Below are 22,574 nucleotides of genomic sequence, written 5' to 3'. Positions count from 1 at the left end.
ATGGGAAAGACCAGGTCTATGGACTAAAGACCAGGTGATCTGAGGTGTGAGGTATTGGCCTAATTTGGCAGGATGCACCTGAATGTAGAAAAGAAGAAGAAACTGAGGTGAGAATGAGAAGTATACTTTATGGAGAGTTGCATTTCTGTCTCTTCCTTAATTACTGATACCGGGATCCTCAAATGGGTCCCCATGCTTAAGAAGCTGATACCTGGGTGTGTATCTTCAGCATTTGTTTCAGATTTCTTGCACCAGATCCTAAGCATTTATGCAAATCTGCTACCTGGAGAGAATACACACATTAAATAAAATCTGTGTAATTTGTGAAGTTGCTCAAGTGTAACAGGCCATATTCAGCTTCCCAGCCCTTAGGAACTGCTAGCTCTGAAGTTTAACCCTTCTGCCTCCTCAGGAAAGTCAGCCTCTTGTTCACTTTCCGAGGCTAACCCTTCTGCTGGGTCCTGGGGAGCCACGTTCTGCTGCACACCAGCCCAATCTCTGAGCAATGTGAGATTCCAGGGGTTCCTGGCAGTTCCCCAGGGTTTGTGTTCCCTTTTGGAAATGAGACACAGCAGAGACTGTGATGTCTTTAGGGTATATGGTTTATTTATGCATTTTTACAACCTGAGCCTGCGAAGGAGAGTCTTGTTTCTCCCATAGTCACAGCCTAGGATTCAAGAAAATACCAACCCTTTCTGCACTTCTCTGGTTTTCCAGCTTGCTGCCTTGCTTCTCAGTCACACAGCTCCCAACTCTCAGCTCTGGCATTATTCCTTCTCACTATGTGTGAGTGGAGGGAGGGGAGGGGACCACCCATTTGCATCTCCTTTGGTCTCTGTACCCCCCAGCAGGAGGTTAGGCCAGCTTGATTAGATTATAACACTTCTTGCTGGATCCAGGGACTAGAAGTCTGGAACCCATCTTGATACCCCAAGCCTTGCTTACATTCTAACACCTACTGAATCCAGGGGTGAGAGAGGTCTGGCACCCACAAACTCATAACACTACCCCTTCCCCACAGAACTGAACACCTATCCCCAGATGTGTAAGCAGCAAAATTCAGCTTACCTTTAGAAAAATCACAGACAGACTAGCGGAGGCATTAGAACAGATATAACCAGTCAAGCTTGCAAAAATATATCATTTGCCCGACAATAAGTGTTGGAAGTATAAAGTGTTGGAAGTGTAAAGAAAATGAAGGTACATTTTTTTCACCTTTGGTGGACGTGCCCAAAGATTAAGGTCTTATGGGAGATGATCTATAATGAATTGAAAAAGGTATTTAAATATACCTTCCTGAAGAAACCAGAGGCCTTTCTCCTGGGCATGGTCGGCCAATTGGTGCCAAAGAAGGATAGAACTTTCTTTATGTATGCTACAACAGCAGCAAGAATACTCATCGCAAAGTATTGGAAGACACAAGATTTGCCCACCTTGGAAGAATGGCAGATGAAAGTGATGGACTATATGGAACTGGCGGACTATATGGAAAATGACTGGCAGAATCCGAGACCAGGGAGAAGAGTTGGTGGAAGAAGATTGGAAGAAATTCAAAAACTATCTACAGAAATATTGTAAAATTAATGAATGTTAAAATGATGTTGGATTGAAATGAAATGGCTTTAGCAACAAAGCTAAAAAGTATATGTAAAAATGGATTGATGATCAGATGAAGATACGAAGTTTTAATATGTTAAGATATAGAATTAAGATAAAAACAAAGAGGGAAAGGATTTGCTGAATTAACCATGTGAACTGGAATACAAAAAAGGGAGGTGTGAGGAGGTCAGGAAGCAAGTAAATGAAATATAAGACATGAAAAGATTGATCTGTTTTTAACTGTTTTTGTATTTTTCATGTATTTTGTATTTTTCTTTGTATTTTTGTATTTTTTTCTTTTTCTTTTTATCCTTCCTTTCTTATTCTGTAACTTTCTTTTGTCTGTAAAATTTCAATAAATATCATTAAAAAAAAGAACACATATAATCAAAAACTGATAATAAAACACAATTAGACTTTTAACCCAACCCAGTAACAGCCTATTCCTATCAAGCAAGTGCATCAGATCACTTCAGGTGCTCCCAGTCTGTTCTGTATCCAAACAGTTTACCCAGCCCCCTCCCCGCGCATGCCTGAAGTGATGAGTTCCATCATATTTAAACCAGGATTATGAGCCTCAGTACCAGTGCTGCATTACCCAAATGCCTTGATCCCACTTTCCTTTGTGCCACTGCAGCACAGAGCAGCTTTCAAGCACACACAAGACTTTCAGAGTATTTCCTAAACATCATCAAACAGTTCCCATCGCCACAAACATGCAAAAAGCACAAATCAGTAGCATTTTAAAACCATTGCCAAAACTTGCAGGAAGGATCCCTTGAGTTGGGGGAGGGGACCCCACTCATTTGCTATCTTGCACAGGGCCACTTCCTTTGTTCCTCTTAATAGCCCATCAGCTCACCAGGAAGCTAGCCAGGCTGTTCCAGGAATTAGAAGGGGGGCCAGGCATTACAAGGGTCTCAGCATACAGCCCACTCCCTGTTCCTATGCTATCTCCTTCATTCTGCAATAAAAAAGAAACAGAGAGAGAAGCAATGCAAGAGAAACATTTACCTTAGAACAGAGGACAGCTGTTCCTAGGGGTATCCGATAAAATGATTGTAAGCCCCCAGCCACACATGGCCAAATGTGGCTGTCTACTTTGGCGTGGTCTCTCTCTTAATTGGTGACCCTCCTGTGGTTTTAAATGCTACATGGCTGGAAGAATGGGGTAGGGAATTAGCATTGTTCCCCCCCCCATCTTCTTTTGAGGCCACAGGTCTACAAAGACTTTAGCACCTTGCAATTGTTCTGCCTCCATGCTCTGAAGAGAGTTGGACAACTGGGCAACACTCCTGGGCATCGTGGGAGATTAAAATGCAACTAGTCTTAGCAACTCGGTGCTGCTGGCAGCTTTGCTCATGGTCTCTCTGCCTTCTACTGCCAGGACGGCTCACGGGAGACCACCTGCAGAGAGGCTTGTAAAGGTGCCTGGAATAGGGCCATCTTCAAAGGCACCTTGAGGAGCCTCTCTGCAGCTCATCTCCCGTGTGCCTTCCTGGCAGTAGAAGGCAGAGAGACCGTGAGCGAAGCTGCACTGAGTTGCTAAGACTAGTGTGCATATGCAGAAGAAGAGGTTCGCTTATTTGTTTTCCAGCTGTGGGAAAGTCAACCGATTGCAAAGGATTTATTGAACATGGTGACATTCAAAATCAGCTTCTGCTGGACACGTATAGCTTATTCCAAATTGTTGATGAGACATGACTTTAAATTCCTTACCATCCCACCATAGATAATTGTTCAGGGAAGACAACCACTTCTAAGTAAACTGACTCAGTGCTGCCCTTTTATTGACTGCTGAGTTAAAAGAGCCAAGCGGAACTTGGGGAGCTGTATGTCTCCCACTGGTTTATTACTGCAATGTTTCTCTTGCTGACCTCGTCATTCTTTGTTCTGTGCTGTGAGCTCTCTTCCATTAAAGCCTCTCCCATGACCTCTCATTTTCTGCCCCAAGTGAGCAGTTCTTCGATTCCATTGCTTCCTCTTTCAGCTTTCTAATTACCGCAGTGTCAAGTAGCATCCTGCCTTGCAGATTGTCAGCTGAGTTGAAGGGACTCATCGTCCCCTTTGCACAATAGGGAAATTAATGCAAAGCCTTTGGGGAGTGAGCCAGGGCCTTTCCTTGACACCACGGGCTTAATTCCTTGTGGTGACAGAAGGCTTTTGATGTGAGGCACCTGCACTGTCTGGCTTTGATCTGAAAACATTCCACACAATTTAGTGCCTTTTGAAAGTAAGGCCCAGTGTATTACTTCAGTGAAATGTTATCACAGCCTTTAAACTGGTGCATATAATTCGTTGGTTGGGTGAATCAGATATTAATCAGAACTAAGATGCTATTGTACAGCTATGTGTTTTTGTTTTGTGGGGTGGGGGGTTCATATCATAACACCAGATATGAACTAGCTAATGCAAGAGAACAATTTCATATGTATTCCTTATGCCTCTGAGCAGCAGTCTTAAATGCCTTCAATTAGAGTTTCTCAATTGCAGGAAGATGCTCATTATGAAAAGAAAGATTTTGAAAAGGATAATGCTTTCAAAAACATTCAGATGTTTTGTGGTTAACTAGCTTCCATTTTTCAGATATTAGAAGTCTGGCACTTAATTGTAATTTAAAAACATTATCTTGATGGTGATTTTTACAGCATTGTCCTAAACTTGTTATTCATTCCCTTGGATTATATTTATTGGAAATTTGGATTTATCAGCCTTCCCCAATCAAAACACACAACGATGGTGGAATTATCCCACCTAATCATAGCTTAAGAGAGCTGGAAGGGACCCCAGAAGCCATCTAGTTCACTCCCCCCACCTGTAATGCAGGATCCTAGTGATTGGCTGCCCAGCTTCTGCTTAAATGCTTCCAGCAAATGTGAGCTCACCACCTCCTGAGAGGTCAAACATCTTGACCATTAAGAGGTTTCTCTAACGTTTAGTGAAATTCTTTCTCCCTGCAAGTCCTGCAAAGTCAACTAAGCAAAGAAGAAGAAAGAAGACCAGAACTCCCACCTCCCACTCTACAAAGACAGAGGGACAGGAGAGAGGCCTCATCCTCAAGATCTGAGAGCACATGCAGCTTGGTATGGAGGTGGCCCTGGCGTTTAGGTCCCAAGTCATGTAAGAACCAGGGTCCTGAATTGGATCCAAATCAGACAGGCTGCCAAGGGAGTTTTTTCTTTTTTAAAAGATTGGGATAATATACCTAGTCATGCACGTCAAAATTCTGGTAGCCGTATTCCATAGCGACTGAATCCCCTGTGGCCCCTTTGAGGGCAGGACCCTGCAGAACTCCTTGTGGTGATCTGAGTGGGAGCCTCCCAGGGATGGGTTGGCCAACCTAGCTCTGCCCAGAAATGGCGGCACCTCTGAAGCATCTGAAACTGGTGCCCCTCGGGCTGCGTGGGTTTCAGCTGACTCTGAGAGCCCGCCTGCCGCATACCTGCTCTTTCAAGGGGACTGCAACCCTGTTCAGTATAGAGTATAACTAGGCACACTGATAGCTGTTTTGGAATTCTAAATAGAACCTTGATTTTATTGTTTTTAATACCTGTCTGCTTTTAACAGCATAGAAATAAGGTCACTTCTTATTTTCATCAGTGAAATAAGTCTCTTTGACACTGAATATGCTGTAGATATTCTAAGTGAATTTACGTGATTGATCTTCTGTCATAATGCAGGCATTAAATATGGTCTGTGAATAAACCTAACTCATGGTTTTATCACATTTTGCTGCTGAAGTTTATCAGCTTCAGTCAGCACATATTCCAGGTTATCTTACCCTAGAGAAAGCCTAACTGTTTTTTCATGTATATTGAATTTTTTTTATGTTAGTGTATAAGCAGGCTACTATTTTTGTTACACTAATTGCTAAAACCATTTCAGAATTTATCTCAAAATCCTTCTTTTAGATAGAAATGGCAGGAACATCCTGAAATAAAAAAAATTAAGGTCTTATATATAATAATAAATGTTCATAAATGTACCAAGCAAACACGTACATGAATATATGAGCCACATGTCAGAAGCAGCACAGGAGAACAGCCCAGAGGCCATTTTGACTCCCAAACTGACCAAATGTTTTCTCTGTAGGGTTGAAGGAAAATGGAAAAGCCTCTCCATTGTCTTTTCCTTCACAAATCCTGTCTTAAGGGTATGTCTGTGTATGCATAGGGTGAGCCTGTGACCTGGCTTAGAAACTAAGTATTTATCATTACAAAAGACTGGCCAGGCTCCCCAGGGTATCCAATCAAGTAACCATTAACAGGTAACCTGCCAAACAGGAGATAAACAACGCACTCAGATTTCTGTTGTAGACCGCCCTTTCTGTGATGTATGTATGATGTTTCTGGGGGGTGGTCTTGGACTCCAGGGTGGGCAGTTTAAAATGTCTATATGAGGGTGGGCACACCTTTGTTCAGGGTCCTCCTCCTTTCCTGCGTGTGAGGGGAGCACCCTGTTGCAACAGTTCAATAAAGATCAGGCTTACTGGCTGCTTTGCTTCTCAGTATTCTCTGGTTGGCCTCTGTTATTTTCTCTGACCGATGGAGAACCTACAAAGGACTCTATAAGGGCTCTTGTGTTCCCCATAAGGGAATAAGGGCAGTTTTTTGTTTATTACAATCCATAAGGATTTGTGTCCCAAACAGCTTTGCAAATACTGTATTGTCAACAGACAGTAGACCTACATGGGAGGGAGGAAGAGATGGCAGAATTGTTTGGTGTATTAGCATAATCTTAAAAGCCAATTAAATATGATGCGAATTCATGATAGAGGCAACAATTATTTGGATTGGGGGAAAAGATCTCCGGGTGGGGCTACGTAAACACATATAGAGCCCCACTTGCACAACCCATCATGCAGGCAACGAAGGCCTGACACCTGTGGCTCACTGCATGTAGAAATGCACATAGAGAAGTGGAAGGGCTGAGAGTGGAAATGGCACTCAATCAGAGTCGCAGTGTGGGCAGGCTGGGGCGCCATCGCCCTGAGGCATTTTTTTGAGGAGGTGCAACCAGGTGTCCCCATGACAGGCTCCCTCGTGGAGGCCTGAGCCACAAGGAGGGAAGCCATGCTGGGACCTGGCCTTTGGGGCTGGTGCAGAGATGGTGCCTCCTTCACCTCCTGGCCCGTGAAGGGACACCCACGCGCACCCCACCTCTTGACTGGCCACAAGGGTGCTTGTGTCTGTGTGCGTCCAAGAATAGACGGATTGTTCACATATTCAAAATATACTCTGCGAGGCAGTAATAATAATAATAATAATAATAATAATAATAATAATAATAATAATAATAATTTATTATTTATACCCCGCCCATCTGGCTGAGTTTCCCCAGCCACTCTGGGCGGCTCCCAATCAGTGTTAAAAACAGTACAGCATTACATATTAAAAACTTCCCTGAGGCAGCTCTTTCAACACATGATAGGCAACAATTATTTGGATCCAAACAAAGGCGGATAGAATTTTTTGATGGGAAATTTTTCAGTTAAGCTGGGTATGTGAAAGCCCTTCAGAGTGGAAATAATACTAGTGCAGAATCATCTTTATAGCAAGAAGTTTGTACAAAAAGCTGCTGGGTATAGAAATAAAAGTGCAAAAGTGATTTGTTTCAGTGTTATTGCAAATTGCTTCCGTATTTTTAACTTTTGTCAATTCTTATATATTTATAATGGCCTTAAGAAGTATTAAGAGTAGCTTGGGTTCTTGTTATAGTCAATAGACTTTTACTCCAAGCTTACCTGAGAAGAAAAGCCATTCACACACATATTCAAACCAAAGATGACAAGCTGCGTTACTCCTGGCTCTTGTCTTCAGGCACAGAGATGAGATGTTGGACAACTTACAAGAATGAAGGCAGTTAATTAACTTTGTGTGGTTGACTTCAAGAGAACACTCAACATACTATGCTTCAGAAAAGTTTTAAAAAACAGGTATCAGAGGAGGTGTAACTTCCTCTGTAGCATGTGGAGAACCTTCCCACCTCTCCAGCATGGCTGCAATGTCCAAAGGCATTCCCGTTTGTCACCCTTCGCTGTGAGGGATACTCTTCCTCTGATCTCGTGTTCAGTGGAACTCAAGCATGGAAGAGACATCCTGAGCTACAAGGCCACTTCCGTTAGTTCATCCTTGACCTATCTGACCTTAACAGCAGGCCTCAACCTGACTCAGACAGCACTGATTTATTCTCTGTAAATACAAATGAGGGTTAGTCGTGATCTAAAGGATCATGTCAGGACAAGTCAGTCCTCAAGATTTTCATTTAACGCTTTCCTTGGGGAGAAAGGGAATAGAAAGGAGCCAATGTTAACATGGTTTTCTTTGTACCAGATCCCATGTTAACACACATTCCCAATCCTACATGCACTTTTTTATTTCCAGACCCCTCACTAGATTCTCTGAATCTTCTCTGTGAATATTTCTTGATCCCATGGTAGATAACAATCCTTTTTAGAACTTCTGGAAGTTCATTCCAAGGTCATTTCTGTCCTCAGAGATAATAGTAATATCTCTATTATAAATACACCACTTAATTACATCTGTTGGAGCTTTCAACAGTTGCAGCTGAGCAGGTCTGCCACCTCCCCAGAAGTCTGTAAAGTCCGTAAAGTTTCTCTTTCCTAAGGGGAGGAGTTACCTGGAGCAAAGGTGAGCATTCTAAAGAAGGGAAGGGGAGTGAATTAAATTTCTCATCACTGTAAAACATGTTTCATGTGCTTAACTGAATTGGGAGCCTAAGGTAAGATTGATGTTGGCCGTGAATCCTCAGTGGCAAAATTCTGAGTACAAGAGGAGTGTTGTGTGCCAACATGGGGAGGAAGGCCCTAAGTTTAAGGAATGCAAATAACTGTTGATTAATTTACCAGTAGGGACAGTGCTTGTTGGAAAGTTCCTTTTGTCCTTGGTGGAGATTATGAATGGTCTAATGGAAGAGCCATGCTGGAGATGACTGTGAGCAAAGGGACTCAGGTACAGAGAAGGGCATGTGCTTGCAGGTCGCTTAAGCGCCTGTTTGGTAAAGTCACCTGTGGAGTGAGGCTTCTGGGAGACAAGGCAGTAAAGGGCATTCCTGGGATTACAGCAAGGCAGAGCAGGGCCAGAAAAATGATGCTTTGGGGCTGTTTTGAATGATGTTTTGAAATCCAAGAGCAAATGCATGGAGAGCCTGTACGAGTTCCCGTTTCAGATGTTATTCTAGAAATACGGGAAAAGGATGTTTGTTCCTCCTCTACCCCATAGTTACAATGCCCCAAAGTGTCACTAGCCTGCCAGCTATGCTGATAATTTATTTTTGCAGGCACCAATTATCATTTATAAGAGTCCAAATAAATATCAGCATTACCTCTAGTGTCTTGAGAGTAAGAAAATAATAAGATTTTCAGCAATAAGACATAATTTATAAGCAATAGATTCACTTAATAAGCATTTCAGAGAGATCAATAAGCATTTTGGAAAGATCAATATATCTTGAGAAATAATACATAAATTATACGGTTTAATCTTACCTCATCATCCTGGTTGGAGGTTTGTGTTCTGGTGTTTGAGAGAACACATAGATTTTCTTCTGTCTGAGGTGGATGGAAAGCTGAGTTCCTCAAAGATTGAAATATTGTCTTTATTGATGGGTGAGGATGGATTGCCAGGAGAGTTAAGATTTTTTCACACATTAATTTTTTCATGAATGGTTAAAATCAAAGACATGATTGAAACAATTCTTGCAAAAATGTGCCTGATACATGGGATGGTTACAAATTAATTGACAAATATAATGAGGACTTGCAGTTGCCTCTGGTTAGGGAACAACGTTAATACTCAATGTGTTAAAAAAAACCTTTCTACCCCACTCCTCTTCGCCACCCATCTATGAGAAAAGAAATTAAGTTTAAAAGTTGTGAAAAGGGAGAGAAAATTCCAGTGAAATTCTCATGAGTTACAGAGGGGTGGGGTTTTTTTGGTGCGTCTTTTGGGGTGATCAGGGGGTGTTTGCAGGTGTCATTCCTTCCACTGCACAAATCATCTCACCAGAGGTCCTCAGTCTGCAGCCCTCCTTAGTGGCAATCTTTCAAGTAAAGCCCAGGGGAACTCTTCCCATGTGACTTTTTCAGAGTGCAGGCAGCCAGGGAAGCTCCAGAACGCTGGAGAAATGTTTACACACAGAGTCATTGGTCACCTCACAGTGATAAGGTAAGCTCAAAGCCCTGCCAAGCACCACAGTTCTTAGAAAGTGTCCCAAGAATGAAGCAGAAAAGTGGAAGCCTCTTTCACAAGGGACAAACACTTTTAAGGAAATGGAGGACCAATTCTGGCACAGCACTAACTAGAAGATTCTTCCATGGCTGGTAGCTCTTCCTGGGCAATCCAGCAAGGAAACCCATAGGCTTTTCTGTGTTGCCATGCTAGATGGGCAAGGTCTAGTCAACCGCAGCCCGGCAGATACCACCAGAAGTTCACAAGCAGCATAGCCTGTAGATGACAGCCGTCCCTTCTGTCCTGCACACAAAATGTTGTATTTGCTCTTCTTATGGGAGTCCCCCCCCCTCCAGCCCAGGTTTGTATTGCTACCTACCTGGTGATTCATGATGTGCTTCCTGATTTCTCGTGGCAGGATCCATGCCACTCTGACTACATTGGAAGAAGAAAGTAGGGTGGGTGCAGTGCCCAGGAAGTTTCAGACTGATACAGCCATTCAAGCACTAACTGTACGGTAAAATGGCTGTGTGCTACCTAGGCAGTCCCCTTATAGTTTGGGTTCTTCAATTCAGAGGCATTTAAAGATTTCTTTCCATTTGCAATTAACGTGACCCTTGGCGCTTGTGACAACTGCAGCTTCAGGCAGATGGGGTGACTTCCACACATGGAGACTGAGGCTCGGGCAGTGGTTTGGCATGACACAAAGACCTCACCACCGATATCGTTTGCACTCTCCCTTTTTCATGGTAATAACAAAAAAAGTAAATTACTGATGCTTTCAAATATGCGCCGTAGCCTTCCAAATAAAATGGCAATGTAAGTCTTGTTACTTGCTTATATAGTATCCCTGGAGGGCAAAGTCTTTCAGAATTTACATTGCTTTGTGGATCTGTAAGATGGCAGCATAATCCATCGCTCAATAAGCAGAAATCCCCAATAAAACATTTCTCAGCAATGCACTACAATCTTGTTTTGTTTGAATTAGTGTAGGCATACATAACTTATAAAAATGTGTGTGCCAAGCCTTTGTTTATTTTGCAGAAGATAGAAAATAAAATTAGATGTCCAGAACCACCATGTTGTACAATTCTTCTTGGACTGTATTACTTACTTCTGTAGATTAGTGATTCTTATCTTCAAATCATCCTGGGGGCAGGGGACCCCTCTGTGTATAGGAAGCTAGTCTGTCAGGCAGAAGGATTCCAGCTTCAACTTTCCCCAGATTTGCCATTTTGTTTTTATAGAATCATAGCATTGTAGATGGAAGGGACCCGAGGGTCATCTAGTCCAACCCCCTGCACCTCCTGTTTTGCATGTAAGATAGTGTTTCTCCCCCTCCCCCCAAAAAAATGATTAAAGGGACAGACAGTGAGGATGCCCAATGATGTTTTAATACTTTTATTATTTTATTTTGCAGTTTGCAGGAGTATTTTTGTTGTTGTTCTGTTTGAACTTCCGTCTAAGACATAGCATGCCAATGGGATGTTGTTCATATCTGACAGAGGTCCTGAATTTATTTTGGATATTTGCATTATGACTTAGGTGCAGAAAGGAGTTAATGATATCTTCAATAGTCCGAAGATGTCCGCCTCTGCATTCAAAGACACACTTGAGACTGATTTCTGAGCGGCTAGGTGAGGGCAAAGTAGCCACCTCACAGCTCACTCTAAAGAACTCTGATCTATACGTAGCAGAGTAGGAGAAGGAGCCAGAGTTTTAATAAGCATTCTTTTTTAGTGTGCTGTCACTCCCTGACATCAGTTGTCAAGTCCTATTTTTATCCTAGAGACAAGAATGTAGCCCCCCTCCCCCGCCTGAAAACTGCCTTGAGAAAGATACAGCTTGTGACACAGAGGAGTCCAAATTAATTCAATTTATTTCAGAGTAATAATTTATAGCAAACTCTGTTCCTGAGTTGCACTCAAGAGGTCATTTCAAAACCAGTTTAGAATTTAGTTGCCAAATGAGTTGGTAGCGTTCGGCCACCAGTTGCAAACAGTGTTAGATATCTAGAAGTTATTTGCGAGGCAATGCCTTACTTCTGAACTGTTCACACTTTGTTTTAAAATGGACTGTGGGAAATGGGAAAGAAGAAGAAGAAGAAGAGTTTGAATTTGCTATCCCACTTTATCACTACCCTAGGGAGTCTCAAAGCGGCTCACATTCTCCTTTCCCTTCCTCCCCCACAACAAACACTCTGCGAGGTGAGTGGGGCTGAGAGACTTCAGAGAAGTGTGACTGGCCCAAGGTCACCCAGCAGCTGCAGGTGGAGGAGCAGAAACTCGAACCCGGTTCCCCAGATTACGAGTCTATTACTCTTAACCACTACACCACACTGGCTCTGAAAGGAGATTGTTAGCCACTTTGAGACTCCCTAAGGGGAGTGAAAGGCAGGTTATCAAGTCCAAACTCCTCCTCCTCTTCTTTAAGCTTTCCAGCCAGGCCTCTCCCATTGCAGACATGTGTGTTTGCGCAAGGGCCCTTTTGAGCTGTCATAGCCATCTGCCAGAATCAGAGAGAACGAGGGGGGTGGGGGCACATTTACCTGACCTGCACCAGAACCAGGGGTGGCCCCCAAACCAGCCAGGGAGACAGCTTGCCATAGCTTTTAGCACCTCTCGGGGCGATGAATGTGGCCGTTGTCAAACCAGCATCTGCCCTGAGTCGCCCAGCTGTAACAACTTAATGGTGAGTTCTGGCACCCATTTTTCTTGGGAAAAGTCCTGGGTATAGTGATTTGTCTGTTGCTTTCTAGGGCATTTGCAATTGATTTAGAATTTGACCGTGACAGCTGTGTGTACTCAGACATCCATGGCTTATCTGATAAATGCACACATCGCCCGAGGTCACTGCTCATTGGCACAATTTAGTATGTGACTCTGACTTCCAGATCACATCCGAACTCCACTGACTCTCCTGCCTCACTGGGAGTGTAATTATTTTGCAGGGCACAGCTAGCTCCCTTTTTCAAAAAAATAAAACACAATTCTCTTATTTGGAGAGAGGGGAGTCTTTTTTGGAGGGGAGAATAGAAAATCCATCCAATACAGGATTATGCCTGGCTTTTCAGCTTATTTTAGGAAGAGGGAGAAAACCCAGCACACTAATGTTTAAATTGCCTCTGAGATTTAAGACATTTACCTTCCAGGTTTAAATCTCCAAAAGTTGTGAACATATCTCTGTTAATTCCTAAAGCCTCTTCACAGTAGACATATTGAGGATAACTGTGGGAAAATGTTTTTCAGTGTTTCTACATGAAACACCCACGAGGAAGAATGGAGCGTGATCGGGAAGAAAAGGCAGTGTTTCCTGTTTTGGACTTTTTCAAGAGAAGAATTAGCAGGCTGCACTCAAATCTTTGAAACTGGTCTGAGAGATTTGATACATTTACAAGTTTTGAAGGGATATATTAAAATAAAACTTTTGTGATGGAGGTGGGAATCAATGTATACTTTCAGATCCCCTTTAAAAACTCCTCATTTGGGTTGATTTTGTAACTTAAATGTGCCTCAAATGTGTGTGTTGGGGGAAAACAGGCAACGGATACTCCCATCAGTCAAGGTTATTCATGGAAATGTTATTTTACTAGCATGTGTTTTCTTAAATAAAGGTGTACTTTCTGAAGGTCCTTTCCATTACAAAGACCCTTCAGAGAACATGGAGCAGCCAGAGGTGGACTATTGAATACAAGATATTGGTGCAGATCTGCTGCCTGGAATCCACACTCCCTGCCTTAAAAGCCACTTGCAGGCTCCTGGTTTTTGAGAGATTTGAAGGAAGATAGAGAGATAGTAGTAGTAGTAGTAGTAGTAGTAGTAATAATAATAATAATAATAATAATAATAATAATAATAATAACCACCTTCCCTCCCCGGACGGAGCTGGGCTCAGAGTGGCAAACAGTATATAAATAATACCATATGCATAAAAACAAGTAATCAATCGATTAAAATGCACCCCAAAATTAATTCAAATAAGTTAAAGTTAAAGTTAAAACTGAACAAATGACAATCCTCAGGTTAAAATGGAAAACAGTTAATACTCACCAGAACCAACTGTTTCAACTGATCCTATAAGGACCTGTGAGCGGGCTGGGAAACGTCCTTCGTGCTTGTTCTTATACAAAGAGAAAATGAGTCAGACTGAACCCTGGCCAAAGGCCTGGCAGAACGGCTCCGTCTTACAAGCCCTGCAGAAGGATGTCCTGGTCTCTTGTGAGAGAGTGATCCACCAGGCCGGGGCCACAGCTGAAAAGGCCCTGGCTCTGGTCAAGGCCAGTCTAGTCTCCATGGGGCCCGGGATCTTCAGGGTGGCACTATGTAGATTTCATGTGAGGTTGTGGTTAAGGAATTCATGTCCACAGTTTACCAGTGGCTATTATTACACTTGCTCTACTGTTTCATTTATGACCATGTATAATGCTGCATCATCTCTGGTCATGTAATATTAAAAATGAAGTTCAAAATTTGTGTGTGTGTGTGTGTGTGTGTGTGTTTGTGTGTGTGTTTTGTGTGTGTGTGTTTTTGTGTGTGTGTGTGTGTTTGAATACGTCTGCAGTATAAAACAGTGTTGTCTGAAAAGCTGAACCTCTCCTGATAGAGATCATGCTTCAGTCTTTCTGCAGATAGAACTATTTTACCCTTTAACCATCTGCAGACTATCTAAACATGCTCTTAAGACTTTGGGATAATGGCAAGTTTAGAAGTCCACCCTAGCAGCTCGTATAAAAAATATACTTTCTTTATTCCACATTTTTATGTCTACTCCATTTCAGTTCTTGGGCTTGAAAACAGTAAACTTAAATTAAATTGCAGTCCCCTGGGACAGGGAGGCCATGGGCAGCAGGGCCCAAAAATGGTAAAATTGCTATAAACACAGGACGACAGATGTCAACAGGCTTTGGCATAGCCATTGGGTATGAATCCTGAATCAACCAACACATGTGTAGGCTGATTATTTTACTGGGTCAACCAAGGATACAGACCACCCTATTTATTATTATTATTTTCAATTAATATTTTATTAAGATAGTTTCAGTAATAAGAAATAATGTGAAAAAAGAGTAAATGAATGAAGGAGGGGAGTGCAAAAAAATTACAATTACAATAAAAAGGATATACATTAATACACTAAATATAGTCAGTTGCATTTCCATACATTATTATATAGATATATATGTAATATTCTTGCCCTAATATGTGTATGATTATTAATAACCTACTATATTCTGTATAAACTCATTCCAAATGTCAGTACTGTATATTTATCCAAACAAAATCTGTGTCTATAAGCAATCTGTTCATACGTTGCAAGTGCTGTCATGTGATTGACCCATGGATTAATGGGAGATACAGCATCTCAGGTGTCTCAGAAGCTGAAAAAGCTGCCGGTCCAAACAGGGCTGTTACCAGATTCTGTGACTGCAGATATTGCCATTGGGCTGCATCTGATAGATGATATTGATCTTTTAGAACAGTATAAGTACAGTGGTACCTCGGGTTACAGACCCAGCAATAGTACCTCGGGTTAAGAACTTGGCTTCAGGATGAGAACAGAAATCGTGCTCCGGTGGCACGGCGGCAGCGGGAGGGCCCATTAGATAAAGTGGTGCTTCAGGTTAAGAACAGTTTCAGGTTAAGTACGGACCTCCGGAAAGAATTAAGTTCTTAACCCGAGGTACCACTGTACAGTATAGAATTCATATTCCTCATCTATCAGTTGTTCCAAAGTCAATACACCTGCTTCCACCTAATTTTTCCATATTACCATCTTTTTTTCCAATTTCTAAGATAGGATTTGCCTACAAAATCAGTTTTGCATGTGAAAATGGATCAATTTTGTTTTTATTGGACAATAGTTTCCATCTCTTTCTAATTGACTTAATTGTTTGAAGAGTCTGCTACAGCAGACAAGGTAAGCGGCCATTAGTTACACATTATCAAGGAATCCATATAAGAGTTCCCCAGGGATGCAAAAAATATATTCTATTTTTATAACAGGAGGCTTTTCCCCTGAATTATTTGTTCAACGGTTTGTTCGTCTTCTTAGACTGGGGAGTTATTCTAGACTTACTAACCAGTTAAGCATGGCTTGGGTCTAAACGCACCCTCCCAGCAGCAAAAGCCCTCTTCCGAATACAGAGGGGTTGTCTCTGACATGCCAGAATAGTGTTATATGAGAAAACAGAGATCTGGGCTTTAAAAAAAAATAGAATTTAGATACTATAGTCTGCAATGCGCAAACTGTATAAAGTCCAAATAGACTGCAGCCACAATAGAGAAAAAGGCCACAACAGAGCGCAGCAGGAAATGCTTCTAATGGCTTAGTCTGCACACATAAAATCTTAAAGAGTGTGTTCTCACATAGATACCTAGCTGTTCATTGAGATGATCCTTAGACTCCCTGCTCCAGATTACTCTTCCATCTGAAGCATGGTGGTGGATGCGGATCCACAACAGAGAGTTACAGCAGTAGCATCAAAGGTGTGGGACTATTCCACAGCAATTCCTCTCCTTTAGTGCTGGATTTTAGGTGACTGTTTACTTCTGATGGCAGAAACAGACAGAGCCTGGGTTGAACATGGGTCCCTGTTGTTTAAGGTTAAATACCCATAAAAAGCCCCATGGAGGGAAAACTACTGGTGCAAGAGGTCCACTCACCTTTCCTGGTGGGCGGCGTTGTGGCCAGGCAGCTGGGACTTGGCAGTGATCTGGCCGGGGGAGTGGGCAGTTGGCAGCCCATTCTGTGTTGTCCCAGCCATGTTGCCAGCACTGGGTGGAGCCATGCCCAGTGTGGCCCTGCTGAACAATCAGCGCTGTGAGGGGACGTGGCTGCAGGAGATTTAACTATGGTAGCCAGACGGGACCTTCTCTCTCACCTTTTGCACTGGCTCTCCCAACACACCCACCCTTTATCCATGCTTTGCTCTGATATGACCTCACTAAGGACAACGGTCAGCTGACATATTGTTGTAGCCGGTAGGAATTTCCCCCACTTGGCAAATTGGCACCAGCAGTTTGGTTTTCACCTACCTCGTAGCAATTGTCACAACTTTGTGAGGTTAGGCATTGGATAAGCCTTTGTTTGGATGGAGGGGAGGTTGTAGCCTCTGCCTGCCCCATCTCAGTTAAGGGGAGTGGGTGGCATTGTAGTCTAAACCACTAAGCCTCTTGGGCTTGCTGATCAGCAGGTTGGCAGTTCACCCCGTGATGGGGTGGGCTCCCATTGCTCTGTCCCAGCTTCTGCCAACCTAGCAGTTCAGAAGCAGTAAGGATATCCTGTTAAAGGGATCTGGGAGTGTGGATTCAGTCAAATGCCCAGACAGAAGTCATGTCACAACCCCAATGTGGACCCCTCAGGATTGCGATTTGATGTAATCCCTGTTAGTGGTTTACCCTGCAGACGGGCAGGAGTCGTGATATAGCCTGGCTTTGCCCAATGCATAAGCCAGTCTTTCTCAACCTATGGGTCCCCAGATGTTGCTGGACTACAACTCCCATCACCCCTAGCTAGCAAGGCCACAGCTCAGGCATGATGGCAGTTGTAGTCCAACAACATCTGGGGACCCACAGGTTGAGAACCACTGGCCTAAACCTAACCGCTCACATTTGTAACCAATAAAGTTGTGGCCTATTTGAACCCATAAACCAAAATACTCTTGTCCATCATGGGGGCCTTGGCACACAACAAACCAAATGGTGCCAGTTCTCTTCCCGGCCTCCTTTAACATTTAAGGACTACAGCAACCACTGCCCCGTTTTATTTTATTTTTAGCAGTTAAATGCCACCTGTTTCAGCACCCTTTCAGAACCCCAGTTTGTGTGGCTCACAGCCTCAATGCAGGGGATATCTACATAGCTGCTTCAGTTTGTAAAAACCTAGCAACTTGAACAGGATTGCTCTGATTGAGCAAACCTCAAGGTGCTCAGCCAGGCCTCCCAAGTGAACTGGCCCTGAAACATGAGAATGGGATCTAAGGAAGGAAGATTGTCATCTGCTCACCATATAACAGTCTCAAAAGTGACGCTGTATGTGGTCAGGAAGACTTTTGAGAGAGATCTTTTTCCTTGCCGTCCCTCTTTTTGATGGTTATTCAAGTGGTTTGTAGTTTTAAAGGTGAAAGGGACCAGCAGTTGCATAGCTTGTGGTTAGTAGAGGAATGGGAAATTGTTAAGATGTAACTGCAGGATGCCTATAGTTATCTTTTCAAGTAAATGCTACAAGGGCCAGTGCACCAAATGCGTTTGCTTATGAGGTTAAACATTCCCTTTCAACATGCCTTTGGAAGATCTCCCTTTAGGGCTTAATTCAAAGTGTGCTGAAGCCTGTGGATGGATTCCTATTGACTTCAATTGACTTTAGATCAGCCCCCAGATGCTAAAATACGACTGCTGCATGACTCAAAGGGAATGGTAATTCGGTGGCTGTGGGGGTGCCATAATGAGGAAGCCCGCTGCGAGAGGATGCAGGCAAGGGAGTTCAGTTGGAAGAGCACATTTTATTACATGCTCAAGATTATGGCCTCCACAAACATGTGAGACAATCTCTGGGGAGTAGAAAAAGCACTTTTGTTTATATTGCTATTATTACAAGTGCATAACATATCCATTCTTGAAGAAAGACTGTGCTCTGATACCCAGAAAATGCAGTCTTGAACTGTTAGGGGGAGGAACCTAGAGCATCTTCATTAACCTTATCAAGATCATTTGGTCTTCGTCCAAAGTGTCTTGCATGTTTTGCTCCAAGAGGACCTTCTGGGTTCACTTTTAATTTCACTATTGGTGAAATCTGGGATGCACAGAATCAATTGAGAATTTTCACTAGCCTCATAGAAACACTACATACCCATTGAAATCTTCAATAAATTTTGCTTACGGCGAGCGAGACCCCCAAATTTACTGTACACTTTCTTTAGCCAAAATTTGTGCAGCAACACTACCGAAAAAATGTTTTAATCAAAACAATATGCAAAAATCTAAATACCCCATTTATTGAGTGCCTAACAACAAGAACTGCTTCCATATGGTACAACCCTGCTATTCTGAGGAACGTGAAGGAACTGAATAGATGGAACTGGTCGCATGGGATTTCCACACCAAGCAACACTCTGATCAGGCAAGAAAGCCTCACGTGATCAGGTTGTTAGACTACTCACATACAGTGCCCAGTGCTGTGCAATTGCCCTTTGTGTATATGGATGCATGAGCAAGTGTAAAGCAGACCAGAGTTTCGCCTTTTGAAAACACTGAAAGTACCAAATGTTACTTCCCCTTGGAGTGATTGCTGCAGCCAGGTTCTGCAGTGGCTTCCCCAAACAATTAGAAAATGGGGTTGTTCTCAAAGGAAATGTGGGTATCATTAGATTTAAAAGGGGATCTGTTATGTCTCCTGGTGGATATGAGTTTAGAAACAAGAAATATGGGTTTACAAGGAGGCTTTGTTGCGTCTCCAGCATGGTGACCTTTTCTGCTGGGTTTATTGTCTTTTCCAAGGTTTTTAATGAACACTGGGATGTTGGTTATTTTGTGAGACAAATTGAAAAAGTCCCCTGTGCCCTGTTTTGATTCGACTACATGCCGTATGTTACAAGTGGCTAATTTGAGTTTTGCATTTATTTATGAACTAATTCCTACACTCGAATGTATAATTCATAAGATGATGTGTGGATTGATAGTGTTGGCTGCTCTTTCCAGACAAGGACTGTTTCTTACAAGGGGTTTATCACTGCAAGTTTTTCTCCTTCTTTTTGCTTGCTGTGAAGCAGGCTGCATGCAGTGGACTTCAACATATCCTTGGACTTTGCTGCATGGCCCTGAAACTTTGGGTGGATATATTTTATTGCTGGATTCATTTTTTATTTATGTGACTACATAAAGGCTCAAACTCCGAACTCATTTGGGAAATAAAGGCAGGGCAGTCATCGCCATCCCAGAGATATTCAGACCCTGCAAATTGTTATGGTGTAGTAGCTAAAAGTGACCAATGAGTCGTTATGTTCTGGGTTCAAGTTTAACCTCAGCTAATAATTCAGAAAATGTCACTCCATGGTCCCCATTTGCAATATGGCAATAATAATAATCACGATAGCTGACATCCCTTAAAGAAATGATTTAAGAATTACTGAGAATTACTACAAAGACTTGAAATGTGGCATGTAAATGTTTGGGAGGTTTTGAGAAAGGACATTTTAAAGACTTGGAATATTTAAAATGATAGCAACTTGAGTGCAGATAAGCCAATGACATAAGAACCATAAATGCTACATTTTAGAGAAATTCTTCTCTGCCCTCAGCTCTTTTTTTTAGGGGGGATTATATTTTGATAAATAAGTAATATACAGATTTTAAGAATCATTTGACATAAGAAAACCTCACTCATTATTTATTATATATAAGTATAATCTAGGATTTACAAACTCTAATTCTGGCACTCAGCCCAAAAAGGGTTAATCACCCATACCTTCCACTATACCCAATTTATCATCATCATCATCATCATCATCATCATCATCTGCTGTGTACCCATGACATGCAAACATAGACCAGGTGTTGCAAAGGTGAATAATCTTTTAAAATTTATGGCATGGAGCATTCACACAGGTAGTTGCTTTTTGGAGGTCTTCTCACAGTGGTTGTTACTTAAACTAGACCTATAGGTTGGAGGAAGATTTATCCAAAGGTCATCCGGTCTGCTGATGGTGTGCAGAACACAGTCTGATTGCTCTGTAACCTTCCTGGTGGGTTTTAGGGATGTGATGGCCAGTGGTTAGTCTCACCGTATTTTTCTGCAAGCAGTCTAGGGCTGGAACCAGCAACTGAGGGCCACAGGTGGAATGTTATGTTGAAGCTAAGGAAACCATATTATTGTTTGAGAATGGACTGTTAAAAAACAACAACAACCGTGCTCACCTGTTAGTAAGAAAGAAAACCTAACATTAAATAATATATTGAGATAATGTTCCTTTTCACATTATTTTAGTAACTTATAGCTGGGCAAAAATGGTTTCAGGATACGTGTTACATTTATTGCATGCTCCAAATATATGTGCCTTTGTTTTAGATGGCCTCAGTAATGCATAACTGCTCAGAAACCATTTTATTTATCTTTTCCCTTTAGGGGCTGATGTTATCAATTTTGATGGCCACGTTGTATTACCGTACAGATTTGGTCACAAGAAGAAAACACTGAAAACGCTGAAAGATGTGATCGCTTTGAAATTTAAAACCTCTGAAAGTGAAGGTGTAATCTTCCATGGGGAAGGCCAGCAAGGAGACTATATCACCTTGGAACTGAAAAAAGCCAAACTGGTGCTTAATTTAAATTTAGGTAGGATTCAGGGTCTTGGTTTTTTGTTTTAAAAATGCATATTAATTAGCTTTGCATTAATTTGATTGACATATACAGCACTGGGCTTTATCCTTTTCTTCATCTTTGTTTTCTGTTTCCCATGCTTCTCTGAAAGAAGAGTTGAAATCGGTTGCTGGTAGCAGTGCAGCCTCTTATACATTTGGAATGAATATGGATTGGTTTCCAAAGCTTTAGTATTTTGTGCTAACCCTTCTCCTCCCAAGACCATCAAAACTTTGACACCAGAAAAAAAGGTGCATCCTGTGGACTATCGATAGACTTAGAATAGAATCATAGAATCATAGAGTTGGAAGAGACCACAAGGGCCATCGAGTCCAACCCCCTGCCAAGCAGGAAACAAAGTCCGAGACTTCATCTCGGACTCTGGCTCTCTGTCCCTGGCCATGTTTTTGTCATGGATTCTCCTTCATAGCACAAGCCTTGAGTCCTGACTCTCTGAACTGTCCTATGAACTGGGATCAACAGAAACAATGCCCTTGTTATGCAAGGAAGGGTTCTGTAGGGAGAATATGTGGCCTAGTGGCTAACACCAGATGGGAAGGGTATGAATGATAAAATTATTAAAGACATGATGTGAATGAGATGCCTTAAATGAGCTCTTGCATAATTCTGGCACAACAATCTTCAGATTGTAATTGTTTTTGTCCTGTGAATGGAGTTTCTCTCCCTCTTTGTCTCATTTACACTCATAAGCCTGCCTTCCAGGCAAGTAACATTATTTCCATACGCAAGTGGGGAACCAAAGCTTCAAGAGAACGACTTGCCCAGGGCCATTCTGTGTGAATCCACGGAGCTGAGCTGGGACTGAACTCACTAGCCAGGTTTATACATTACGGTCTGAAACAATCTGGCACCGCATGCCGGGGGGGGGGGCAGTTTAAACTTGAGTCTTCCCTGTTCTTGTGTCTCATTGTCCACTACACCTTTTTTCCCCCTTTTCTTGGCGTAAAGATCAGCCATTTTTGCTTCATGCAAATGAGAATAGCATAGCTTTACCCTGCACAGTTTCTGATGAATGACTCTGAAATTCTCCTCATTTCCATTTCCTTTCCCATATATTTTCTTAGTTCAGTCAGGTAGTTATCAGGATTATAAATGACATCTCTTACATATGTGCTTAGCTGAGGTGATAATATATACTCTCAGGTCAGAAATGGGGTTAAGAAGGTTCTACTGGGAAGAGAAATTAGAAACCAAGAATCCTTTAACACAACACTTGGATCAAATTGCAGTCAAAACATGAAAAAATTCAGAAGGTGACTGTGCCACATGTCTCAGGCTTGATTTACTGCTATGTTGTTCTTTATTGCAGTTGAAAATCTTTCATTGCTTGACTTCAGTGGCTAGCTCTTGCCTGATAACAGCATAACTTGAAAAACTCAAGGATTCCTATTGGGGACAGAGCTCTCTGTGGCT

General features: G+C 42.3%; 1 protein-coding gene across 2 annotated transcripts in view; it reads left to right on the top strand.

Annotated features, from left to right (window-relative positions):
• CNTNAP2 (contactin associated protein 2) overlaps positions 1-22,574 on the top strand; it is a 1,023,642-nt gene that overhangs the window by 496,449 nt on the left and 504,619 nt on the right. For both annotated transcript variants that reach the window (XM_081931012.1, XM_081931011.1), the window contains one exon: positions 20,907-21,116. In XM_081931012.1, coding sequence (XP_081787138.1) covers positions 20,907-21,116 — 210 coding nt within the window. The remainder of the gene's footprint in view (positions 1-20,906; positions 21,117-22,574) is intronic.

The sequence above is a fragment of the Podarcis melisellensis genome, assembly GCF_964234715.1.
Source record: "Podarcis melisellensis genome assembly, chromosome: 12".
NCBI lineage: Eukaryota > Metazoa > Chordata > Lepidosauria > Squamata > Lacertidae > Podarcis > Podarcis melisellensis.
This window is presented reverse-complemented; position numbering and strand designations above follow the sequence as displayed.